General features: G+C 40.7%; 1 protein-coding gene across 1 annotated transcript; it reads right to left on the bottom strand.

Annotated features, from left to right (window-relative positions):
• Positions 1-10,992: 10,992 nt before the first annotated feature.
• LOC140274073 (protein Tob1-like) lies at positions 10,993-14,818 on the bottom strand. Its single transcript, XM_072369782.1, has 2 exons — positions 14,543-14,818; positions 10,993-13,306 (listed from the first exon to the last, which is right to left on the bottom strand). The coding sequence occupies exon 2, from the start codon at positions 13,110-13,112 to the stop codon at positions 12,090-12,092; it is 1,023 nt and encodes a 340-aa protein (XP_072225883.1). The 5' UTR covers positions 13,113-13,306; positions 14,543-14,818; the 3' UTR covers positions 10,993-12,089.
• Positions 14,819-25,998: the final 11,180 nt, after the last annotated feature.

The raw sequence follows: 25,998 nt of genomic DNA, 5'->3' as shown, positions 1-25,998 counted from the left end.
AACGGCAAAGGTTTTCTTGAGAGCGTAAACGAGTTTGTCAGTCTGTGGGCAGATGATTGTCAACACAATAGCGCCACAATTGTACACGAAGGAGTCATGAAACTTTGTACACACAGGCCCTTTCCACACAGTCTGTTCAAGAAGGAACAGTGCTGCTTATTTCTTTTCTTTGCGCCTCACTGTTCTGTTTGTATGGTAAAGAGCAGAGAGCTGAACCAACATTACATTAGACAAAGATCTTGTTGTCATAAATCTGTAAAGCCAGCATGCTAGGTGCACAACAATATAGCATTATGTTGCCTCTTTTTGGTCAAATTATATGGCCCAAGATGAGTAACGAGGGGGGTCTTCTCTGCAGCTTGATTTTTGTGTGAAAAGAGCTGCATAATATTAGAATATATATGGTACGTAGTATATGATCAAATTGCAATATAGACTCTAGTTTAAGGAATATTTTTTCTATAATTACTGACCCTGATTACCTTGGTCAACTGCCTAGCAAAATATGCGGCTATAGCTGTTGGCTAAATGACCAGTTGAAGAGAAAACAAGCAACTTTGACATGACTCATCAGCAATTTTGATCAACACCAGTGTTTATTCGTGTTTTCTGTCCACGCCATTCTCAAAATGGCTTCACTTCTTTGCTTCTTTGTTAAGGATGATGTGCGTCCTGTTGCTTGTTGTTACATTATGCAATAAATATCATCTATTTCTCAAAAATGTACCCTCAACAACCACTGATTCCTCAACTTTCTTCTTCTACGTTACCCTCTGAAAAGCATTCTTCTTCTACTTGCCCTTTATGGCGTTAATATGGACGTTCTCTTGTGTAGAACCTGCTGTGTCAATAAAATTAAAGGTTCATTCTGTGCTGTGCAATCATTTAGCACAGCAATTACATACTACTTAAAACAGATTTGGATAGTATAATTAGTTTTTTCATTCATCTTTATTATTACACACTGTTTGTTTAACTGAGCGCTAATTACTCACCACACTCATCACCTGACCTGTTGCCTTTGTTTTGCTCTCAGCTTGACACTTGCAATGTTTCATGATTGTGGCTTGCACAGCTGTTATGCTGTTGCATGAGAAAATAATTTGATTCTTCTTTTCTGATGTAGCCTATCAATAAAAAAAACCTCACACAATATTTTAACATTTCACTTTTTCTTTGGAAACTGACTCAAGATCTCTAGATTTTCTTTCTCAATTCATGTCTCTAAATATAGACAAAAGGTCAACATTATTTACCAGAAAAGCATAATAAAGGAAGGATTCAGCTTACCTGCTGCTTTTTCATACAATTTGGACACTGTCCATTGGTTGGCTCTAGTCTCAATACTGTACACAGAAGATAACCATCTGTTCCATATTTTATTTCCTACATACATATTCCCTCCCCAGAGCTTGAGAATCTATTACCTGACCCATATTTTAAACAGACAAAACACTTTGTGTGAAATTTTTGTTGTTTTTTTCTTGGCCATTAGACACCTTATCATCAGATCTTATTCTATTTTGAATTTAATCCTGGCTGCGCTCCTTCGAGTGAGACCTATAGATTTAAGATTTTGATGATATGGAATAATAAGATCTAGCAAAACCTCTCTGCAGCTTATCCACATTTCCTCCTCCTTTAACGTTTGCTTGCAGCCAGTCGCCAGAAAACTCCCAACACTGCCAGTAATCCTCCGTGATGGCTGACAACATGGCAGGCACTATATCACAAGATGAGATTGATGTTTTATAGGCGTACTGTGGACTGCTATCAGCCTGAGGGAAGAAAAGGCATGAGAGAGGGATGCATTATAAATCAGGACTAAAGGGTGGCTACTGTAAAGCTCCATGGCTTCACATAGAAATGAGACCGCCTGAGAGATTTGCTTTCCCAAACAAACCTTCAACAGTATTGTGAAGGTGTGCATTTTGGATTGTTTAGAAACTGCTCACTTAAGGCTACTGATGTTGTGACACTGCACCATGTCATGGTACAGTGCTCAGGAGTTCAATTGATTTAAATTAAACCTCAAATCAAGTGTAGTCACCAAACAGAAGGACTTGCTTTAGCTCACCTTGTCTCTGACTCTAAGCATTAAATGAAAAAGGTCTTTATTTCCTTCCTCCTTAAGCTGCCTTTTTGTTGCTGTGTTATTGCTCAGTAACTCACCAGGTTGAGATGCCACACGGAAAAGAGATAGAGAGACCCAACCCATCCCAAAAGAGCTCGATATGCAGCATTCCGAACTCTTGCCATTGTACACAAAGGTCTGGAGGTTCGAGGGCTGAATTGGTGCACTTATTTACTTCTGTTTACTTTAAGTATTAACATGTGCAAACTGATGGGCCCTAAGAACAGAACGTTCTTTAAGTGGAACTATAGTCATAGCTCCAAGCTCGTCCTTTTTATTCAACTGTAATCTCACTTTCCGCAAGGCCTTCGAGGGAAGAAGTGGTTGAACTTTCCTCCTCCTGTTTTTCATTTAGTCAGTCTGATCTGTGATGATGATCAAGTGGAGTCATGTGTTTACACGCTGTGAATTGTGTGCGAGACAGAGAAACAGAAAATAGGAGAGCGGGCATGAGAGACAGACATTATGCGAAACCCTCCCGACTCCCTTAAATTTCTACCAAACCTTACTTCAGCGCTGATGCTCTTAGGCAACACCACCCACTGAGGTCCCATTGACACCTCCTACACGTACACACAAACACACACGCGCAAACATAACCAGCCTACACAAAAGGAGTAGCCTTCAGCATCTTTGTTCTGTGTGGGAGAGAAGTGACATCATCAAGTCCACCTGCGTAGTTCGTGCAAAACAAATACCACAACATCAACACACTGTGGTTTAATTCAAGGAGGGAGAATCAACAGATATTGGGGGCCGTCTCCAATCTGACAAAATCCCATACGCACACACCTCAGCCAGAGTCCAGCTAAGCTCTGACTTTTGTTTACTAATGAGGAGGTTGACACCACCATTATGCTGATGAATGCACTGGGGCTAGTTATCCTAAAGCTTAGCATAAATAACAAACTAACAGAATCCACCTACTCGCACCTCTGCATTTCACCATATAACGTGGAGACAGAATTACGGCGGTGGACAACTACGTCAACACATTAAAACACGCTGAAATAAGCTGGTTGTGTTCACACAAAATGTGTTTGACTGATCAATAATGGTGTTTCAATTTAGAGTTGGTGTGAGAAGCTCATTCCTCCTGAATTTATCTTTTTATTATTTCTGACAGCATAAAAATGGGCATCACCATTGCTTACTATTTTTTTTTACATACCCTCTATATTCTAGTGGTCTCTCCATTAATTTGTGTCATAATTAGACTGTGACACATGAGCAAGCTGCTGTAAATAGCCCTAATGATACCTGACAGTTTGTATTGGTTTAATTAGCATGCCTGTCCTACACAACAACACAATAATGCAATTAATTTGATGCTGTGTGAAGGCTGATTAAATCACCTGAAATATCAGGAAAAGATAAATATAGTAACTCCATGGTCAAAGCAACAAATACGACGGTCTTCTTTTACTTTCATTATTCAAAGGGTTGACAAGCTTTGTTATATTTGTTGTACACTAATAAATTCGTCCTGACAGACATTCAAGCTTGGTGATGGAAAGAGATGGTTTCTCTAAAAATCCCAGTATAGCCTTTAAAAAATTACAAATGAAATTTTTAAACTGACTTCCTGATCTTCCTATAACAGGGAACCAATTCTACTTCCCTGGCAACAGTCAGGAGGCCAAAATAGATTAGGTTGGATGGAAGAATCTCTATCGTTACTGTCAAGTCTGGCCTTATTAGAGCCTCAGTGTGCTGTGCTGTTGGCTGACAAGTGTGTGGTACATTCCCTAAATCATTGCACAAGCCGGGTCATGCCATTGTGGGGACTCTAGGGGAGAGGGAGTGTGGCTACAATTACATTTTCAGCCCTTTACCAAGAAACAGAAACATACTTTTTCTATCCAATACAAATGCATCTATTATAAATCCACCATCGCAAAAGCGAAGAGCAAAATCCTAACATGGCAATGTATTAGTAATTAAGGAAAAATTAACCCAAAACATCTGCTTAGCAGTTGTGCTCAACTTTGAGACCAGCTGCGAACTGGGGAAATTCCAAAGCCCACGATGATTTGGCCAGTGTACGGACATAATTTGCTTGGACAATATGTAATTCCACTGCTACATATTGAACTTCAGCTGTTATCAGGAGCTATGACAATATCTCTGCAACTTGCTTTGATGTGTTAAAACACCAAAATTTTAAAGGAAAATAAACAGATGGGGAGGTCACATTATAAAGCAAATGCAGACAATTTGTATTGGCTAATACTGCTATAGGAGCTGTTTCATTTAATTCACAAATTGTATCAATTTTGTCAACAACAAATATCTCTGACATTTGTTTTGTTTAACTCTTCTTCTCTGAAATAAAATGTGGACTTAACTAGCGATATAACATATCTTTGCTCAGTTCAGCACACTCAATGGCTTCGGTGCAATGGTCATCTCTGGTCTGGCGTGACAAATATGGTGACCAAATATAACACGAAATCAGCAAAAACGTGAGGTTTTACGATGTGAATCTGCATTTCAACTGCAGAAAATTTCTCCAAGGACTAGTAACCTTCAGAGAATCCTGACTCCTTCCTATATGCTTTTTATCTGCAGACAATAGATAAAATACCAGGGAGATACAATGGTCCCAGTTGGTAGGTAGTATTTTTGGGAGTGTGCATTTCACAGTGGGGCATGTGGTGTCTGAGGTAAGCCTTTTAGTTCTTTGAAAAAAGTTATATTTTCTAAGTGGCTACAATCTTTCCACAAACCACTTTCCTTCTCCTGCTCTGTTTAAGCTTTAATTTTACTTTGAAGATAAAATAAACTGGAATGATGGACACACATAACTAGTGTTTATTTCAATGGAATACAAGCTCATGGAAGAGAAAGTGAACCTGGAGAGTGTTTGTTCAGACCCACACGTGAGCGTCCCAGGCTGCCTTATTAGTGAGATGTTTGAAATTCCTCAGCCCTGAGTCAGTCAGGGCTGGTCCAGCTGTGGAGACATTTCCTGGTGATATCTAACCAGGTTCACTCACATCCAGGCAAATCAACTTTCAACTGGTATGAAGGCTAAACAGGTTCACTCACATCCAGGCAAATCAACTTTCGACTGGTATGAAAGCTAAACAGGTTCACTCACATCCAGGCAAATCAACTTTCAACTGGTATGAAAGCTAAACAGGTTCACTCACATCCAGGGAAATCAACTTTCGACTGGTATGAAAGCTAAACAGGTTCACTCACATCCAGGCAACTCAACTTTCAACTGGTATGAAGGCTAAACAGGTTCACTCACATCCAGGCAACTCAACTTTCGACTGGTATGAAGGCTAAACAGGTTCACTCACATCCAGGCAACTCAACTTTCGACTGGTATGAAGGCTAAACAGGTTCACTCACATCCAGGCAACTCAACTTTCGACTGGTATGAATGGTATCTCCTGCAGCTGTAAAACACAGCTCTCGATTTATGAGTTGACCTCATCCTTAGACTTCACAAGGCCACAAAACTGAAATAGAAACATCCCTTCGTGATTACTGCTCCTCACCAATGCTGGTAAAAGCAAAAGAGTAGGCTTTTTGACTACATTTTTTCACTTCCTGTCCCACTGATCCACTGTGCTTGCCAACATTCCCTTATTCAGACACATTTGGACTGAGAGGGAAAAAGAACTTGAGCACAGATGAACCCTGAAACAAAATAGTCTACTTCTGCACTGAGAGTATGGAAATAAAGTGCATGTATCATGACTTGAGGGTGGCCAGTCATCCCCAGTTTCTTTCTTTAATATGTGTAAATAATATTCATGAACATTTTCAAGGCTTTCTGAAGGATAGGTCAGGTAAATCCAACCTGACTCTCAGCACATGGAAAATGTGTTTAGAAAGCAACAGCTATATTTTCTCAACATCAGAGAAGGATTTGTGGTGACATGTACGCCACAGAAAATATGGCGGGAAGACGTTAGAGGAAACGTGTTCATAAGAATACTTTCTTCAGATGGATTTTGATCTCTTCACTGCTCTTTAGATGGCTTGATGTTAGTTCATTATCATTCACAACATGTACAGAAGATGCAAGGTTGTATTTTTTTTGTGTAGAAGAATATGTGTTTGCATGCATCTTTCCTGGCATAACTTGACACCTTTTCTGTCTCTCCTGGTTATAGATAAGCCTATTTTGATAGCAAAGCCTCCCAGTGACTCCAAAAGATTCTTGTGATTCTACAGAGTCCTCCCTGGACACACACACAGGTGCGTGCATAAGTTTGAGCACCACAGGCCATACTGACGCTGACCTAATAAGTATCGCAGCTTGCTTCGTCACCAGCTATGAGTCTTTTAGCTCTTGTGACAATATTTTCATTCATTCTTCTTGCATCAATGTTTTTTGGCCATATTTTACTAAATCCGCGACCCTGAGTTGGATTAAGCGGGTATAGAAAACGGATGGATGGATATTTTACTACATGTGCTGCTATTTCATGGTGCTTGCACAGATGACCAATGATCTTTCAGTTAGTATTTGTAATAAAGATTTGCAAATGGTTTTGCTCATATAGAAGCTACCCTCCTTCCATCTTCAGCTTTCTCTAACAGATGGTGCGATGTTTGACTTCAGAGTTGGCTGTAATTTAAACGAGTCCATTCTTCTCTCCAGCAGTTAAATGTTCCCTCTGTCACTGGCTGCAACACAAGGCATGATCCAGTCTCCTTTTTTGTTTAAATGTTGAAGAAGCGTTCCTTTCATGGAATTCTGCACCTCTTTACAAAAACACCTGTTCCCACTGGAGACCAAAGTTCCTTTTCTAACTCTATTAGTCCACAGTATTTGTTTGTAAAACACATGAGGCTTATTTAGATGTTCATTTGGATGGCAGGAAAGTTTTCATATTTGAGTAGTTATCCGTAAACAATAGAGCAGTACACCCCCACTTCAGAATCTGCTATATCTCACTGATTAAAAGCAGTTACATTTCTTTTTTTTGGCTTTGATTTGTGTCTCTAGCTTTCCTTTGAGCATTTGTCTGAATGTTTTCTTCTGTACCAGGCTATTTGTTGGCATTTATTGGCATTACCATAACCAAACTGAGGATATAGCTCCTTCATAACACATTGCTGTCTTTTTCTAGCTTGCTACTATCTTGTGGGCGTAGAAATTTTAATAATCCTAAGGCCAACCAGCTGCCCGTGACAGCTGATTGCCTTGATGGTTTCAAAGCTTTGAAGTTTGCATCATGTGACCTTTATTGACAGTGATTAAGATCGAGATATTATGATGGAGTTCAAACTTTATCTGGATGCCTTTCTTTTCACTATAAAATCTTTTCCTAATCCTTCTAAAGTGTTGAAGAGTATTTCATCTTTAACTTTATGGCTCTTCAGCTTGTTGATCTTGTTATGCCATTTGCCCTCATTTTAAATTCAGCTCATGTAAAAATAACTGAAGTGTTAACAGTGTTAAAATCTAATCTGATAAAATGTTATCCAGGGTCCCCACTTTGCATGCAAATGTACACACTCTAGGAAGCAATGAAATACTTACCCCTCCTTCCCCTGTGACTTGCACAGCAGTTATTAATCTCTGCTGAACAAGCTGAGTTTGAGCCATGTTCCTTGGACTCTGCCAAAAGTGTCCAGACATCCAATAGCTGCAAAGGAAAGTTTGGAGGCATAATGTGATCTTCGTTTGTATTGCTTTTCTCCTATCTCCAAATGCAGCACACAGCAATTTGTGACAACGTATCAGATTTGAGATAAGTTGTTATTTCTATCTGTTAAAGCAGAGCATAAAAAGCCAAATGCCCCGAAGATAACCTTCATGCAGATTTATTATAAATTACACTGGGATGTGTCAGCATGTTTGGTACTTCACTTGCTATCACTTGAACCCAGTGGCAGGTATGGGAGTGGCACGATAGACTGCACTGGAAACAGAAGTACGTCACCCCGAGAGGTGCTGGGAGGGAGGGGAGGCCGAGGAGCGTGGTTTGTTTTTGGTTTCCTTCTGCAGATAAGAACAGCTGCAGTACAAGGGCTGGGACTGCGAGTACCTACTGTCCACAGCGTAGAAAGGAAACTGGAAAACGCACTGTGCATTTGAATGGTTCAGAGTCTGTTTGTGGGTGTGTCAGCGTATACGCAGGAATGCACAAATATATGCATAAGGGAAGTGACCGAAATCATTTATAGAATTCCTAAAAGCATATGTGCAGTACACTGCATCCAGTGATGCTAGTAAAGCAAAGCTTTTGTTCTGTTTTAATTAGCCCAAGGCTATCTGTAGCTTTAGTGCATCAACGAAGCACAAAAAATGTTTGCACAAATGGCTGTGAGCAAATGTTTGTACAATTGTGTCAATACACTTGATGCTCTCTTAAGTTTAGACTGTGAGACCAGGGAGATGCGAAAGAAAAAATAAAATAGCTTTAAATAAATAAAATCCCCCTCCTTGTTGGTAGCTGATACAAATAAGAAATTGTAAGGCTGGGTCGAGATCCTCAGATTTCTTCTGTGGGGCACAGATAAGGTGTGGTGAGGTAATGTGCAGAGAAAAAGCTCAATACCTTCCAGCTTATCACTGCTCAATCAGTTTCAGCGTGCTTCCTAAAATAGATGTGGAGTCGGACCACAGCAAAGCCATTAACTTTTCTTTTTTTTTTTTTTTTTGCAGAGGAGGGTGACATTACCATAAGGCTCCGTCGGCTGGCTGGGACACAAGCTGAGCGGAGCTCCACCTGTTTTTATGACAGGCGAGGTGGGGGTTCTGGGAGACTGAGTGGTGAGCTTGGCATCAAATTAGCATTGATAGTGGTGCTGGCAATGCTTCACTTGCCTCTCTGTGTCTCTGCCGGTCACATTGCCCCCATGCCGATCCCGTTCTTTCCTCTTTTCATCAGGCTCACATCTCTTTTTGTTTATCATGTGCTATTTCGATACCATGCTCACTCTACCCTGGATTTTCTCCCCTCTGGTATCCGCAGCTCTGCATTCTTACGCCGTTCACATCATATTGCTTATTCTTCTTTTCCTCCGAGGTCCATCCACACGCCTAAAGACGCATATAGGGTAGAATCAGTTATCGCACAGCACATATTTAGAAATATGCATTAGTTGTCGCAGCTTTCATGTTGTTTATGGTACGACTTCCCCTTTTCATTCGCACCATATGTAGAACAAACGCTTGGGGGTAAAAAAGGGAGCTGACATGTGTGACTGCCCCCATTAGCTTAGCTGGGCTTCCTGGTCCTGTGATATACAGCAAAGCATCAACAAAAAATGAATACCAGATGGATCAGGAGTGTGCCAGAAGTGGTCATTATCCACCTGAGGTATTTTCACTTCCACATACGTTCACTCAGGCCGTCATACGTGCACACTAACACAGACCAAGATAAACAAACTCACGCCCACCAAACTGGGTATCGGCGTCTGAGATAATCGCGCACTCACGTTGAACTTTACACAACCCTATCAAGCTCTGAGTGTATCAGGGGACAAGCAGACAGGGAAGTGATGATGAGCCAGCTCCTGCGGGACCCTGATGTGCCAGCAGGGTCGGGGTGATTCCATCCAGCCAGTACCGGCATAAAGCAGCGAAAACGCTTCAGATCTCAAAGTCAATGCTGAGAACCAAGGCAGCGCTCATCAGGAAAATCTGTTCTTACTCTAAAAATCAGCCCATTAGTGAAATAACCCCCAAAAAACAATTACCTTCGGTTTGACTTTGCTCTCAAGCCCAACAGCTATGTCTGTGGGTTCGCCAACAGACATCCTGAATGCTCAGAGTTACCATGTTCTGTGTGGAATTATACGAGCAATAATCAGTAACCGTGAAGGTTACACAGACGGTGCTACAGCACAGTAATGTCTTCACGTTGGAAATCTCTCCGTACACTTTGGAAAGGGTAGGTCGAAAATAAAGAAAGGATAAATGATTCAGTAGTTTCTGGGCTTTAGTCCAGTCATTCTCTTACTCTGCAGCACTGGCTTATTAAAACACTTTCTCAAGATGGTCACAGCCTAACCTGCATAAACAATCCGGAGTTACTCATTAACAGGCCTCATCCTTGGGGACACTGGGTGAAGTGTAACTGACCAGCTTGGCTTTAAGGTACACACTCATCAACGGTATCTTTCAGCTGCGTTCCTTCTTTTTTTTTTTTTTGTCTTCTTCCTATTTATTGTATTGAAGTGATTTTACCGACTTCCTCATTGAGAGATCCTCAGTGCAGAACTCGACTCTCTGACCTGTCACACGGCCCAACGCATCGATCATGCCGAGAATGGCCTTAAACTGGCCCTATGACGTCGCTTTTTGTAAGCAGAGAATTTATTCTAATCAGACAGATGAGACCCACGCAGCTTTCAGTTCGTCTGCTGCGAAACTTCTGGCCCCAAAAGCTGTTGCACGGCTTGGCAGCCTGCTAGCTAACAACCTTGTGCAGTTACACTTCCTAAGTTCAGCAGGTTTCTCAGGCCTGACACAATCACACGCCCACTAAACATATGCGCAACATCGCTTGGACCAGGGGCAACTGTTGGCCCACACCTCTCATGGTGTGAAAGATGTCGCCGAGGGCGTGTGTGTCAATATATCTGCATCACAGGCAGAGGAAGGGAACAGTTGAGGTATGTTAATGTGATCAAACAGCGGCTTTGCTCCCGAACGACCAAGCTAAACATGCAATGTGTGCCCGAGAACCGTTATTCGTGTTGTAAGTGAAATATGCAAATTGTCGGCTAAGACCAATAAAAAGTGGTCCAAAGTGAGAGGTACGGTTAGGAAAAACCTGATTCAGGACTACGGGGAGTGAACTGGATATGTCCCAACAGGTTTAGAATACTGCGTGAGTCGCTGTGCCTCCAAACATCAATGACAAAGTGTACAAGCGTTGTTATTTTCAAGCTTTTTAATACAAACTTAATAAACTATCAGTCCCTCTTAACATGTAAGACACTGACTCAGAATACTTTGTTATACCGTTTGTTTTATCAAGTATTGCACAATGTAGGTACAAAATTAATATACGATTACATTTTGTCCATAATATAGCAAAAATCTTTAAACTCTTAACAGAAAATACAACTCTTATGTTTTTCCAAAAAAAAAAAAAAAAGCAAATATTCTTAAATCCCACCACTACGGAATATTCTGTACACAATCTTTAGGATAGTCAATGTTTTTTTTTTTGTTTTTTTTTTTCATTTTGTTGGTTTTGTTTTTTTAAGATGGATTCATTTTATAATTTCAATAAAAAAAAAAAGAAAAAAGAAAACATAAAGTTGCTGCAGCCATCACAGATCACTGGAGTAGTAAAAAGATATAAATGCAATACCATGTCGTAGAAACAATAGATACTCTGATATTTTACAAACTTTGTACTAAATTAAATTATACAATTAGAAAAAGACCAGAAAATCCCACTTATTTATGCCAATTTCTTGAAAAACTGGCGCTGTCCAGTTATGTTTAAATACTGAAAGAGGCCATGACTTTGTGGTGGCGGTTTGTTTTTTTTTGTTTGTTTTTTTCATATTTTTTTTTCCTTTTTTGTCTCATCTTTTTTTTTTTTTTTTTTTTTTTTATATCTTAAAACGGTCACATACAAAAAAAAAAAATAGTTTGTGCTTGGTTGGCAAAAGAAATAACAATGATGCATTTTGAAGTTCGGATAACCAAGCTCGGGACATCTTGTATTACAAGCTTCATTGTTTAAAAGAAAAAAGAAAAAATAATAAGTTTAACTCAAGGGGGCAAAGTAATTCACCCTCGGGCTCATGCTCTTAGACTTGAAACTTCGATCTTACGGGTTACAAGTCGCTTTTCCTTTTATTTTGACATTCTGTTTTTGTTTACACTTTTTTTTTTTCGTTTTTGTTTGTTAAATTTTTGAAAATGTGCATTTGTGTTTGCTCCCCCCCCTCCCCATCACATTATCTCTGGTCATTTCTGTATGAAATAGTAGCTTGAATAGTACCTTTACGTGTACTAGTTGGCCATAACTGGCTGGAATTGCTGGTTAGAATACTGCATGTTGCTTAAGCTGAAATTCAAGCCATCCATAAGGGACTTGTCATTAAGGCCACCGTAGGCCGCAAACATATCAAAGGCATTGCTGTACTGCAGCGGGCTGAGACTGAGCGAGCTGTCCCCAGGGAACAGAGCACTCTGGCTGCCCTGGCCCTGCAGGTTTGGGAACACAAACTCCTTGGCATTGGGGGACAGGGCCGAGGGCTTCTGGTGCTGCTGCTGCTGCTGTCCGAGTCCCAACCCGTACAGCGAGTGCATGGAGGTGGAGATGGCTTTCTGTTTCAGGAGACTGTTCACATTCAGGCCCAGATTGGTGGGAGAGGTACGTGCCACTTTGTTCCCAGCACCGGTGCCGCCATTGTTGTTGCGTCCACTGCTCTTCATCTTAGTGGAGCCGAACTTGGTAGCAGCAAAGGTGGCTGTTGTGAAGGTTAAAGGCTGAGTGGAACGGGGCATAAAGGTGGGGCTGACTGCTGCAGAGTGGCCAAAAGGAGGAGAGGGAGAGCTGGAGCCCGGAGAGGCACCAAGCACAGGCTCACTGATGGGCATGAAGACCTGCGCGTCGGGGTTGAAACTGTTCTTGATCTCCTTGTCCAAATCAAGCCCTCCATTGTTGGCTCCACTTTCGTTGCTGTCATCAACATACAATACTTTGACTGGGCCCTTCTCACCGATCTGATAGGACACCTCATAGGGGTCAATCCACACGCTGAGGTCCTGGGGCAGGTTATTGCGAACATCCTCGATGTCCAGCCCACTCTCTTTGGCTGCCTTCTCCACCACAGGGTCCACCTTCTCCCCAACGTGGATGCATCTGAATCCTGAGCCCTTGTATGGCTTGTCTGGGTACCAGTGTCCTTCATATTTCTGCTTGAGCTGCCGTTCCAGCTCCTCGCCAAAAATGTTGACCCGCCGTCTTGGCAGCTTGTTGTACAGGTATGAGATGATGAAGTTGAGAGCTACTTGGATTTCAAGCTGCATAGCGAGCTGCTGAAGCGTACCAGGTGTGTGAAGATTAGTCGTGTCTGACCTTGAACGTGTCCACTGGTTCTGGTTTGTTTATCCGTGTTTGGCAACACAGACTCGCTCCAGGCAGGATGGGGGAAAGCAAAATCAAAAGTGCTGGTTCTGTATGTAGTGGTGTCCTTCCACAGGGTGAGATATATATATATTTCCTGCAACAATCACAAAAGGAAAGGGAAATCTTAAACAAACGTGTACGTCTTAAAATATTCACAGCAGATCTAGTTGGCTTGGACAAGTCATGGAGACTCTACAAGTATCCAAAGAACGTTGAAGTTTTTGATTGCTGTAAGCTCAAACGTGACGTTCTGATTTCCAACAGTATCTGACAGCAACAGAGGGAAATGTGCAGCAGCCGCTGAAATATTCACATAAAGCCAAAGGATCACGCTTCATTTCTTGTTGATCTGGCATCCATATTCACATAAATGTCAAAAAAAAAAAAAGAAGCAGCAGCCGGGCACATTAACCTTTCACTAGAACAGTGAATCCTCTTACATAATAAGCTATTAGATCGCCTCCATAAGGCAGGGAGAGGAAAACTACTGCAGCTACACTGCGCTCAATTAACGCTAAACTTAACCGAGTTAATGCCTCGTCAATAATTCCTAATGGTGGATAAGTTGGTGAGAAAATTATCTGGTAGGATTTCAAAGCCTACAGCCCAGTCACGGGATTGTTTCTATGCGTAAAGCACCGATTAACCGGAGGGCTTCCTACACTAAAGACAGAAAAAAACAATGTCGACATAAGACTAAACAAACTACGTCTACACCCATGTTTAGCAACGTCGGGTAGAGAAGAAGAAGAAGAAGAAATCGTACACTGACAAAAAGAAGTGCACCAAAAACGTAGGGCAAATATTGAACGAGATAAAGGCTGATACAGCCAGCAAATAAACAGCGAGAACTTGTTGGCTCTTCCAGTACCCACAAGTGGATTAATTCGAGCATCGAATGAGAAACAAATTTAGACAGAGAGCCACCTCAGCCTTTACAGTTCGTCAATGGTCACGCCGAGTTGCAGGTTTAAATATGAATTTACATTCGGTTGTATACAGTTCATGGGTGTTTTGCAATATGACAAAAGAGGTAGCAAATGCGGTAGTAATACAGCCGAGCTGTACGGACACCGAGCTGTCAGAGGCAGTTAAGTGGCATATGCTTAAGTGTGGGTCTAAGAGTACATCAGATCCATTTTCTCGTCCTTTCGCCGAGATAAATGTATGGCATTTTTAAACACTTCCATCGTCTGTATAAACATACACCCCTCCCTAACTTCGTCAACTGACGCAGCAAATCAGCTTAGATAAGTATAAATACAGCCACAGCACGACCGCAAGCGGTTATAGACACCAAATACGTACAAAGAAAGCTGAAAATACTTACTTTTTTTGTAAAAAATAAAGATTCTCAGTAGTTCTGAAGTACCGTTAGTTAGTGCAAATAGAAAAAAAAGGTATAAATACTTTCTTCACATTGAATATTTTAGCAACGTTACAAAAAAAGTATTCCAGTACACGTAGATTTGGGAGGATTTGCGTTTACGGTTTGCTTCAGTTTCTGTTTTTAAGATTATTTTGCGTTTTTTCCTCTTTCAGCAGGCTTGCAGAGTAGCTCCCTCCTACATGGGAGTTTTGCAACTTCGTCCCCTTTCAGTGCCGTGTTCCCTGTATTTATAGATTTCCTCCGCCATGGGCACGAGGTAGGCGGTGATGCGGTTTCAGAGGTCAAAACAATACTAGCCACGACGATTGGTCTAAAATCGGAGTCCCGCCCTCAAATCCTTACAAGGCTCGCATGTTGATTGGTTAATTTGTGTTGTCAACTTGAGGCATCTGATTATGAGAAATAGGAGAGACGCCTATGATGAGAACGTGCGTCAGAGATAACCTAGGTCTGTGCTGACAGCGAAAGGCAAAAGTATATTATGTTAACACGGAAATAGAGTCGTATTGAAATACATACATTGTGTATTCTATATTCTGTCAATGCTCGAATTAACAAATGCTGAACAAATATTCATGCAGAGCAGAACATGTCGTGTTGTAGATGTGTGCATACATTTTATATCAGTCTTTCCACATACATGTAGGTGAGTCAAACCATCGTTATGGCCCAATATATAGACAATGTGCTCAATATTCAGGCATTGCAAAACGACTAGCTGCCCTTTAAACTAAGGGGGTGTTTTCTACCAAATATAGCAACGTTAAAATGAGACATTGAACCCATTATTTCATCTCATTATATAAAATACAGTGCTTTCCCATTTCACATAGTATCTTTCAGTGACATGTCAGCAGGAAAAAACTGCAGGAGTTATCTTGAATAGTGGTATACAGCCCGAGAGGAGATTCCCTACAGCGGAACAATACAGCTGGCAGCAGTGTGGGTGGTGCTGAGTGCTATCTGGAAAACACATGCGCTGATTGGTCCAAAACGGGGCAGGAGCCCTATGGTGAATGGTGTACCCGTATCCAAGGTGCTGATGTAGGCAGCGTACGTCACTACTCTGCTGCACGCACGCTGTTGCCCAATTTAAAGTGCACTAGCACATGTATGTTACTGCCATGAAGTCACCGCCGAACAATGTTAGTGGCGGAGAGGTTAAGTATAAAGAACAGAATGCCCCAGAAGGAAAAGTGAGGGTATTCAGTGTTGACAACGACTTTATGTGCTGTAACTTTATGCAGGCTCATTGTAATGTAAAATAAAGTACCCAGACACAGCAGGGAATAAGCTCTGGAAGAAAAAAAAAATCATTTGCAACTCAATAATTGTGGACCATCTTGTTTTGTTTGTCTTTAAAGCTAATCTGTTAGTATCCTGATAGCATTGTGTGTGGAAGCCTTGTTTTTGTCATCACAGCTGCTTTGACTGTAATGGAGAGAGAGAGGTCTAGTGACAGAGAGGACTTTTAGACATTCTTCAAGCACTTAGGTTTGCCAAGCAGAGTCATGTGCTTGTGAGCCGCGTGTTAAAGGGCTCCCGTTGAAAGTGCTTTCAGGATCAAACACAGAAGACAGACGGCAGCTCAGGCAGGGGCATTAGTTGAGGAGAGATTATATGGTTTGATACTGCTGTGTGGACTCAGGTTCACAATCTATCATGGAGTGGAAACGGGTGGGTGAGTGAGCTGGCTGCCAACAGGACTGTGACTCCCACAGTCCTGGCAAAGCTGTATGGGTTGTTTTTATTGTAAACAGCTCAGCACAATCTAATGTCACATGTCCATTTAGGATCATTGCCATAATGACATTCTGTGATTGCTGCTTTTTATGCTATGGTATTTAAACACTGTGTGGTTCCTGCTCTTTTCATAGAGTGCACATTATGTGTACTCTTGTATTGTTTGTAGTTACAACAAACAGCTGCCACCTGACAGAGCAAGGTTGGCAGCCACAATGATGCTTGTGTAAGACTGTTATATTGTCTTAGGGTTTAATCCTCTAATCATTAGAGCCTAATGTATCCACTGCTTGCTGCCGCTTCTGTCAGTTGTCCATATGCAAGAGTGCAACATCCTGATATCTCTAATCTCTACATAAGTCTTCAGGCAGAGTTTACTGAATGGGAATCTGGCAGGAGTGATAAATACATTGAAATGAGCCACTTATCAAATGCTTCTGTTAATTTTCTGTCTGATTAAAACCTAGAAAACATGGGCTTAATTGAGCTCTTTATCAATGCAACATACACTCTCCAGGCGACACTGAGTAAAGAATAAAAGGTTTAGGATATTCAAATATTTACCAACTCATTTTCAGCAGAAATGAAGACCATACTTTTAAAAAGACAACAGCATTTCATGAGTGCCATTTGTTACAGGACCTGAACCTGTATCTCTGTTCTAACACAAACGTGATCTCACCTTGACACCGGAGGATAAAAAGATGCTCTCTTCGACACAAACATGCCGGGTCCCCAGATACATACAGACACCTGCTCTGCGCACAGATGGGTGTGATATTTCCACTTTAGATTTTCTCTAAATCCTTCCAAAAAGCTAATAATTTGTCAGGGAAAATGTATTCCACTAACATTCATCTGCCTCTGATATATGAGGAACAATCCCATCTATGTTTAAGATTTGTCATTTAATAATCATTTGTGTTGTGTTCATTCATTTAGTTGCAGCCTTATCCAGCACGGACACATGAACTGAAGACAAGCGGCTGACACAAAAATAAACAAGGTTTTTCTCCCACTATACCACCTCCATGTCTGCCTTACCTCCTCCCTTTCCTTTTTCTCTGCCTCGTTGCCCTCCCTCTTTCCAGCTCAGACGGAAAGCCTTTGACGTCACAGGTTGTTATTACTTAACACAACTCTGCAGAATGCCCTGGGCTCCTCGTAATAGACAGATGCTTTGCTTCCTCTTTGAAGAGCAAATGAGGTGGTGGGCGAGACACGCAACGAAGGAGGCTGGGAGGAATATGGAGTGCAAACTAGGTCTGAGATTTGGACTTTTATGGTGTTTTTTATCCTTCTGCCAAAAAAACAAAAACAAACGGGGACATTCACAGACATGTAATATTTTTAAAGACAGTTTGTCCCCACTAGCCAAAAATGAGCCTCAGTTCGCTCTAAAGCTTTGCATAGCAATTAGCACACACATTTCCCCTCTTGGTGCAGTGATTTACGGAATAGAAGATACAACATTTACTTCACATTTAGGCTCTTACAGTTATTAGGAAAATGCATTTATTTATTTGCTTGGGGTTAAATGTTGACCAGGAGAAAATCAGGTATATCTGGAAGCACAGAAACACAATCACACAGATATTTCACTATAACGCTGTAGAGAAAAAAAAATCCCTTGTCATGTCAGTATTATTCATGTTTGATTCATACTGACTAAACAAGATAATCCTCCCAAAACACAATCCCACTGGGTGTTTGCTATTAGAGGCCAAAATAATCTATAATTTCCTCAGTAGAATATGCAGCCTCTAGTGGTCATGAGAGCAACTGCATATGAACTGTAAAATTGGTGTCCATAAACACAAAGATTGTGTTTTATAGAGCCTTTTTGTTTTAAGGCCAAATTATGATAATTTTATAACCCTAACCTAAAAGTAATGTTACTGCTTAAACCCAGCCAGGAAGTGAAATAAATGGGTATTAACTGAACTGTTGGGGTTGAACATCCACATCACATGAATTTAAGTGCTGTGCATGGCACACCCTCCACCCCTCCATCTTATTTTGAGGATTTCCCTGCTTGTTTACAGGTACATTTGAGAGTGAAATCGGCCTTTGCGAGACTAGAGGAGCGGCACAGCGCAAAGGTGGTTCAATAGTCCCCTTCTTGAACAGGCAGTGTGAAAAGGGCTATCGTCTTCAGAGTTCATTAGCATCACTTAGCATTGGCTAAATCCTCAGCTGAGTTTGACAAGCACAAGATAGTGTCTCCGTGTCTTATATCTTTCACTCAGCCTGCATACTAAACTGAGATGACCACCCTTGTATAAAATCTCATTAACTAAATTTCACGAGTGGCTGAGCATTCAGACCAGCACTTTATGGTCTTAGCACGTAATGACAAATTTTATTTTGTTTGTGCTCTCGAACAGCCTGTCAGCTGTGGCTGCCCATTAAACATCCTGCATCAGTAGCCTGTAGTGAGTCACACGGCATGCATACACACGGAGGATTTACAACGAGTGGTATATGTAAATACAGAGGTTATGTTATCAGTTGTCACGACAGCAGTGTAAATACTTTTTTCCCTGTGCCGTCCCCCTCGTAACCCATATAGGCTGTTACATAATTCATCTGATGGCAGGCTGCTGGTGCAACATCAATAGATCTATTTGCCATCTGCAGAGAGTAAAAAACAAGGCTCAAATAGACAAAAGTATCACACTAAAACCAGTCGAAAGCTACTTTACTGTATGTGAACTATCTCATGATCCATTTTAGAAACATAACAAAAAAAGAGAAGCATACTAATCTGCCGTTGTACGCTGTCTCGTTTTATGTAGTTTTGTGTTATTTGATGAGCTTCATAAATTAACGGAATGTCTAGAAAAGTATTTCATGCATAGTAGTGTGGAACACTCCTTGTTCTTTTTGAGGTGCATAAAGAATCTTAACCACAAGCTTCCATAACTCTTTTTTCAATTTCATAACCATCATAACACCTGTTACTGATCATCTTCTATTCAAGCTTCAAAACTTTGTCCCAGTTTTCTTGTTTTCATTCTCTGTGTTTCTCCCACTTTGACCTTGCAGCATTGCACAGTAAAAACAGTGGTAGTATTCATCAGCTTTAACTTCCACAAATGAGCTAGTAAGAACTGCATGGTTGGGTTTTATTATTCCGGCATGTCTCAGAGGTATGTACTCTCATGTATGCTTCATCACATGAGTTTCTTTTAAATCCAATTGTCTTCACCTCACCTTTGTACACGCTGTGACTCTATTATTTAAAGAGAAAAGAGAGACAGAAAAAAATCAAATGATGGAGCAACCACCTTTATGCCTCAAGGACATGGAGAATCAATTTAGTAATGAGACATGGATTGCAAGTGGAAAGATTAGAGAAAGATGTAGAGGAATTTTTTTGATTCATCAGTGGCAGTAACAACGCTCACCACTTTGTGTGGATTAGTGCCTGACATGTTGATTACTTTGTATTTTTCAGTATGTTTTCCTCTCCACTCCTCTGTCTCCCAGTCATTCTTGACTTTTTAACGCAGGTTCCTCCATTTAGATGGCAAAACAGTTGCTGTTAGTGTGCACAGGATCTGACTATAGAGTGGAAGGTCCCCTGTTGGATCTTGTACATGCTTCACTTAAGTCTTAATCAGCAGTGGTACTGAAAGCTGTCAATCTGAATGGCAAACAGATAAAGCCTAAACACTCTGTAGCATATTATTTTGTGTTGTAGCTGTCAGGAAATAGATGACAAAAACAAATAAATGTAAAAGTATTTATTTTTGTTGCAAGTGTCTGCCCTGGACTGTTAGCAGGTACAGTAGTGGTAGGGGAAAGACTATAAGTGACAGTAGATCAGAGGAATTTACTAAATGTTTAACAGAGCTTATGCTCAAAAACACAAATCCACATGTCTGCACCTCCACACACTACTTATGAATGTGTTGCTTTGTGGGATTTTACATGAAAGTCTCATTTCTGCCAATGGAACCTGAAGTGTGCACTGCACAGATGCCTCAACAGAGCGCAGTTTAAACTGATTGATTTCTTTTTATAGTCCCCACATCTGTGTGCTGTCATTTTCTAGTGTCTCGTCATGCTCATCTCAAAACTTGGAGCCTAAAAACACAAAGAAAAAGGCGTAACGCAAGACAGGGGGATGTCACAAAAGAGAAACACTCCACATAATACTTCGAGTGGGTCTTAATTCTGATGATTGAAGAAGGGTCATTTTTGTGTGAGTACATGTGTTATGATAGATTTTCCAGAAGCAGTGAGCACATGAATGGAAATGTCTGCATCAGATAGGCCGGACTTTTTGTGCTGAATTTACCCTAAATGTTAGGACAGGAAAATGTACAATTTGAGCAGATGCAGCACAAAATCCCCCAGCAAATTTATGGTGGACAAGTGCAGACAAGAGTTAATATTTCATACTTTTTTTCCTTGCCTTCATGTTGCTGTCTACATGTCAAACTGTTGCTACAAGTAATATGAATATACTCAAGGAAAGAATGGTAATTGATAAGCTGAGTCGCATCTGTTGTCCTTTTAGTACTTTTTTTAAAGTTCCCTCTGCCCAGCAGCACTCTGGAGTATTTTCAGGTGGTAACTGAGAGAATGTGTGTGAGGTGCCCATGTGTGGAAATTGCTTTTGAGATCTTGTTCCACCACCAACTGTAAAGTGGTTATGGCTAAATCTTTTTCTGGGTTCCCACTATCCGGACTGATTTTGGATTCATTTGAGGAAGAGGACAGTCTATCACATAAATGTCTTCCACAGTACCCTTGATTGGATTCTATTAGCCTGTTCTGCGTGCGAAACAAAAAAAAAAATCATCTAAAGACAAACCTCCCTTTACTACCAGCCTCTGCTATATTTTGTTTTTGCTAAAGAACCTTCAGGTATGTAAAAAACAAAACCAGCAAGTCTCTCAGTTTGAAAAGAAGAACTTTTGCATTGATGTCATCATACATTTGTGCCTACATGTGTCCCTGACTGACTCCAAATGCAGCTTGAGGATTTTGTTGCAAGTGCACCAAAGTGGGTACATTCACACCTGCACTCAGGGCTGTTTCCTTGAGATTGGATTACTCAAGACACATTTTAGTGCTTAGTGTGATAAAGGGGTGTTGGGGAAGCAATAGGCTCCAGGTTGAAAGAGCCTAGAGGTGTGAGTGGGCAAAGAGGGGGAAATACAGAGGTATTAAGGACAACTGCGAGAATATGAAGGACAAGAAAACAGTTATATCCTGTGGGGGCAGTGGCAGACGCCAAGAGCATAAAGTAAGGGACAAAAAAAACTGACGGGTGGGGTAGTGCAGTTGGGACGAGGATAAGAAAACAACAATTGGATGATGAAAGATTTATGTATATATCACAAGGAAGGAAAACCTATTTCATTTTCAAAAAGCAAAGTCATCAAAATTGAGACCATCTACAGACAACAGCAGAGCCGATGATTAAAAACCCTTCAGGAGGTTTTTGGGCAGTGGCTACAGGTTCTGCTGCATTTATCATAATTCTGATTAGAACTGACCCTGTAAAGACACAGCATGCAATTAGGATTCACAGAGAGAAATTAAAAGTAAACAGCAGGGGTTGTCTGCTGAGACGTGTGCCTGATAGATGAAGGGAGAGATAGAGCCAGACAACAGAGAAGGAGGATGGAGGATGAATGAAAAAGGGGGGTTAACAATCCCACTGTTGTGCTGAACAGAGGGAGAGGGGGGGCCCTCTATGTTGTGGAAAAATACTTTCTTGAATCTGTATATGCAGCCTCCCGCTCAGAGAGAGACACATTTATGCAGCTCTCAGCAAGCAAAGCCTCACATTCGCTGAATCCATAATTACGCTCATTAATAGTGTGTACGTCTATTTCAGAGATGTGTTTGCATGTTGTAACCGATGGGGATGAAGTGGCCACGCACCAATGGAAATCTCACATTCAAATGAGATTCTGCTTTGACAGCCTCATAAACCACCCACATTATCTTGAACATTTCTGGCGATTCTGTGAGGTTATTCAACATGTTATCTTCTATGCTGTCACAGGGAGCAAATTAGATCTTACGTGTATGATTCCATTTAATAAACAGATATATATATGACGAAAGCAGACTTCCATTTGGACTGCGAGGTCGCATTTGACTTGTAGTGCACCAGAGCATGTGTGTGATAAAAATGCAAACGTTATCTACCTCAGAAAAGCATTCTCTAAGCTCTCTTTATAGTGAAATTGTGTGAGTGAACACTGTAGCTTTACTGTGTACATAGACATAATATTGTTAGTAACTGCCAATGAGAAATTTTATGGTTTCTTAACCTAGTTATTTTAGGGCAATGGCATTATATAATAATAGTATAGAAAATAGAAAAAATAACAGTTCCTTTATTAGAAGTTGTGACATTGCTTAGAGTTGGAACTCTTGCCTTCATAAATCCATTTAAGAGCACAAATTATGTTAATGTACACTACATTTTACAATCTATGAACCCTATTGTTGGAATTTGAGGGCTTACAAGATTAGATTAACTTAATTTAACGTTAAAAAACCCAAATTTTCTCATATTGTACTTTGATTCAGTTGCTTATTTACTTAAATGTTCCGTTTAAGCTGCCGACTCTTTAGGACGTCCTTTACGGAGGGTCCTGTCTGCTCTGATCAGCCATCCTTTTACTCCAAAACAGCAGACTTCAGGTAGCTCTTCATTCTTTGTTTAATGTATGCAAACCTAGCCACAAGGCAGGTAATATGCAAATATATTATATGGTGCAGCAGATAAATAAACCCTTCTCTGGGAGACAATCCCAGAGTTCCCTGTTCCTCTCTCTTGGGATCTGAACTGGAATTATGTAGCCATAGAAATAGAAAGATAAGAATAGGAACAATATACTTCTGCTTAACCTTTAAGTCACATGTAATAGTTGCTCCACCAAGAATGTTTAGCCATAGATATGTGCCACTTAATGTAATTTATGTTTCTTTGTTTACAATTTAGACAATGATGCAATAGATTCAATTAAATGTATTTGTGCCATATGATTCCCAGTAAAAGCTATGTTTAGAAAGAATATCCGTAAATTCTGCCTACTTTATGTATATAATGTCGTGTCAAATTCAGTTTATGGCTTGAACATATATATTTTTTACGACATAAGGATTTTTTGGGAGGACTATGAATAAAGGAAGATTCTTAATCATTGGGTATATGACTCTTTACACAAGGCTTTATCTTAGGCTGTGAATTTACACATAGTTTGCCCCGTGGAGCATCTGGTCAGAGCACACACAATGTACCATTTTACTGAACATAAAGTCTGCTGCAGCGTTACCAAACACTTCTTTCTTGGCTTAGCACAGCGAGGTGACAGATTCGCATTAGATCCCCTGTTGCCTTATCAATGACTCACGCACGAAGTGACACACACGTTCACACAGACATGCATGCATACACTGTGGCAACAGTGCGTGACTCGCAACAGCTATTGGTTGTACCTGTTTTGGAAGCAGATTTGGTATCACGGAGTGACTGATGCATGCCTAAAATGAGTACAGGACATTAACCTTTCCTTTATTTAGCTTCTCTCCTGTAGTGTCAACGAGGTGAAAAAATATCAGATGACAAACTGACGGCAATGAAGCATTAAGATGCAAGAAAATAGTTTACATAGTAATAGACAGTCGTCTTGTGGATGTGCATGTGTGGCTGTTTTACGTAAGAGTGGAAGTGTCCCTAAGGAAACTGCATTCCCAGTTTATTCCACTGTTTGATCATGTTTTTCACATCTGTATTTGAAATAAAAATTAATTAATTTTATCATTCATGTCATATGATGGTGTGTATGTATCCTTTCAAAGACAATTTTATTCATATCCAGACAGACAGGATATGATTCAGGAGCAATACATGTTCATAATTAATGATTTGTTTAGATTTAATATGATCCAAAGTAATGCGATCTGAGTCGACACAGCCTGTGGCAGTTCTAAAGATTTCTTTAACATAAATATTCATTTTCAGTTTCTCTGGATGTGCTGTTGGTTAGCCGCTCTCAAACAGACACAGTCAACAGAGGACCAGGGAATCACAAATATTTTTGGTTCCTCAAAGAAAAAACTGCTTTTTAAAAAAATACTTTTTTTCTTCGCTTCGATAAACAAGTCTGTCTCAAGAAGTGTCTGTGAAATACTTTCTCGGTGGCACCCTTGACCACAGCCCCCAAAACAAAATGTTCTCAACTTCCATAACACTGTACCCAGTCTACTGAACCTGCTTAAGGGAACCACCCAGCTGTTGCACTCTAAAATTTGCATCAGTCATTTGATACCGACTTCTGAAACAAGACGCATGACTCACAGGCCACTAAAAGCTCTTTGAGCAAAATGCATATGATTCATATGGTCTCACCATCCTCTCCAGAAGTGTTAAACATGTCAGTGGGACAGCAGCGTCGTGTCTTTTATCCTGACCTTTGGCCCAAAATGAACATATGTACGTACACATATCGTATTTGATATAATGGCGCCAGACATTATGTCTTTGGACATCTGGTGAATTCCAAGGAGACAGTGTGTGTGGGGAAGGGGAGGGGTGGGGTCTTCGCTTATGAGAAATTTGAAGGAAGTCATCTGAAGCTGATGTAATGAACACTGTTGCTGCACTACAGCATTTGCGGTTCAGTGTATAATTCATGTATATATTTTTCATAATCCAGTATTCACTGAGTGGAAGGCCAGGAGGCACCCTGGTCAAATTCTAGGACGTTCTAGGACAAAGAAACTGCTTCTGTAATGCTGGATATAAACAGCCGAGTGCACAGATAACTTTTAGAAGAGCTGTAAATGCTTCTGATTAACATGTGATACAAACTCATTCTCTCTGGAATCACCCAGCGCTTAGTGTCTTCTTTGTTTTCTACATGTCTTTGAAACATGTCATTAAACTCAAGCACCAGAACACTTTCAGGAAACTGAACGCTTTTTGTCTTGTAATTTTATCCGCCTTTCATCATATGAATCAGCTGGGTAAGAGAACCCAGTAATGCAAAACAGTAATGATGGCAGTGTTTTACACTCATAACAATAACTCAGTTTAAAATGACTTCGCTGACTTGAACCTACAATTCACCTCGACAAAAACACACTATGTGCTATGAGTGTGCTGACGTAACTCAGAGCTGTTACAGCAGCCACCCACGACAGAAAAACACAGGGAGAGGATAAATCAACAGCTTTCTTTTTTTTTTTTTAAAGCGTCTTCTGCAACGTCCAAGAGCACAATTCTGTCACTTAAAGTTTCACAAAGTGCCTCCGTCTGTCATCTTAAGGCTGTTATTTGCCTTCACCTCCATACAAACAAAACTCCAATTGATGCAGGAGCCTCTGCTGATGTCATGGTTACCATGGTAGCCATTCTCACGGTCCCTCCTCCCCTTCACTTTCACCCTTCTTCTTGATCCTTTAAATCTCTCCAGAGTGAGAGAGCCGCTCCATCTGTCTGTCGTTCTAATACGTGCTCTCACAAACACACAGGCTTTATTATGTGACTCTAATGTTATCAGCACAAATGTGGACTGTTGACTGAAGTTGAAAAAGAGGCTTGAGTTACTACAAATTGAAATGTTAAAATGTTCCTAAATTCATACATATTTCAGACTCTTGTCCTCTCCATCCTC

The sequence above is a fragment of the Leuresthes tenuis genome, unplaced genomic scaffold, assembly GCF_036924035.1.
Source record: "Leuresthes tenuis unplaced genomic scaffold, fLeuTen1.0.hap1 SCAF_17, whole genome shotgun sequence".
NCBI classification, from domain to species: domain Eukaryota; kingdom Metazoa; phylum Chordata; class Actinopteri; order Atheriniformes; family Atherinopsidae; genus Leuresthes; species Leuresthes tenuis.
This window is presented reverse-complemented; position numbering and strand designations above follow the sequence as displayed.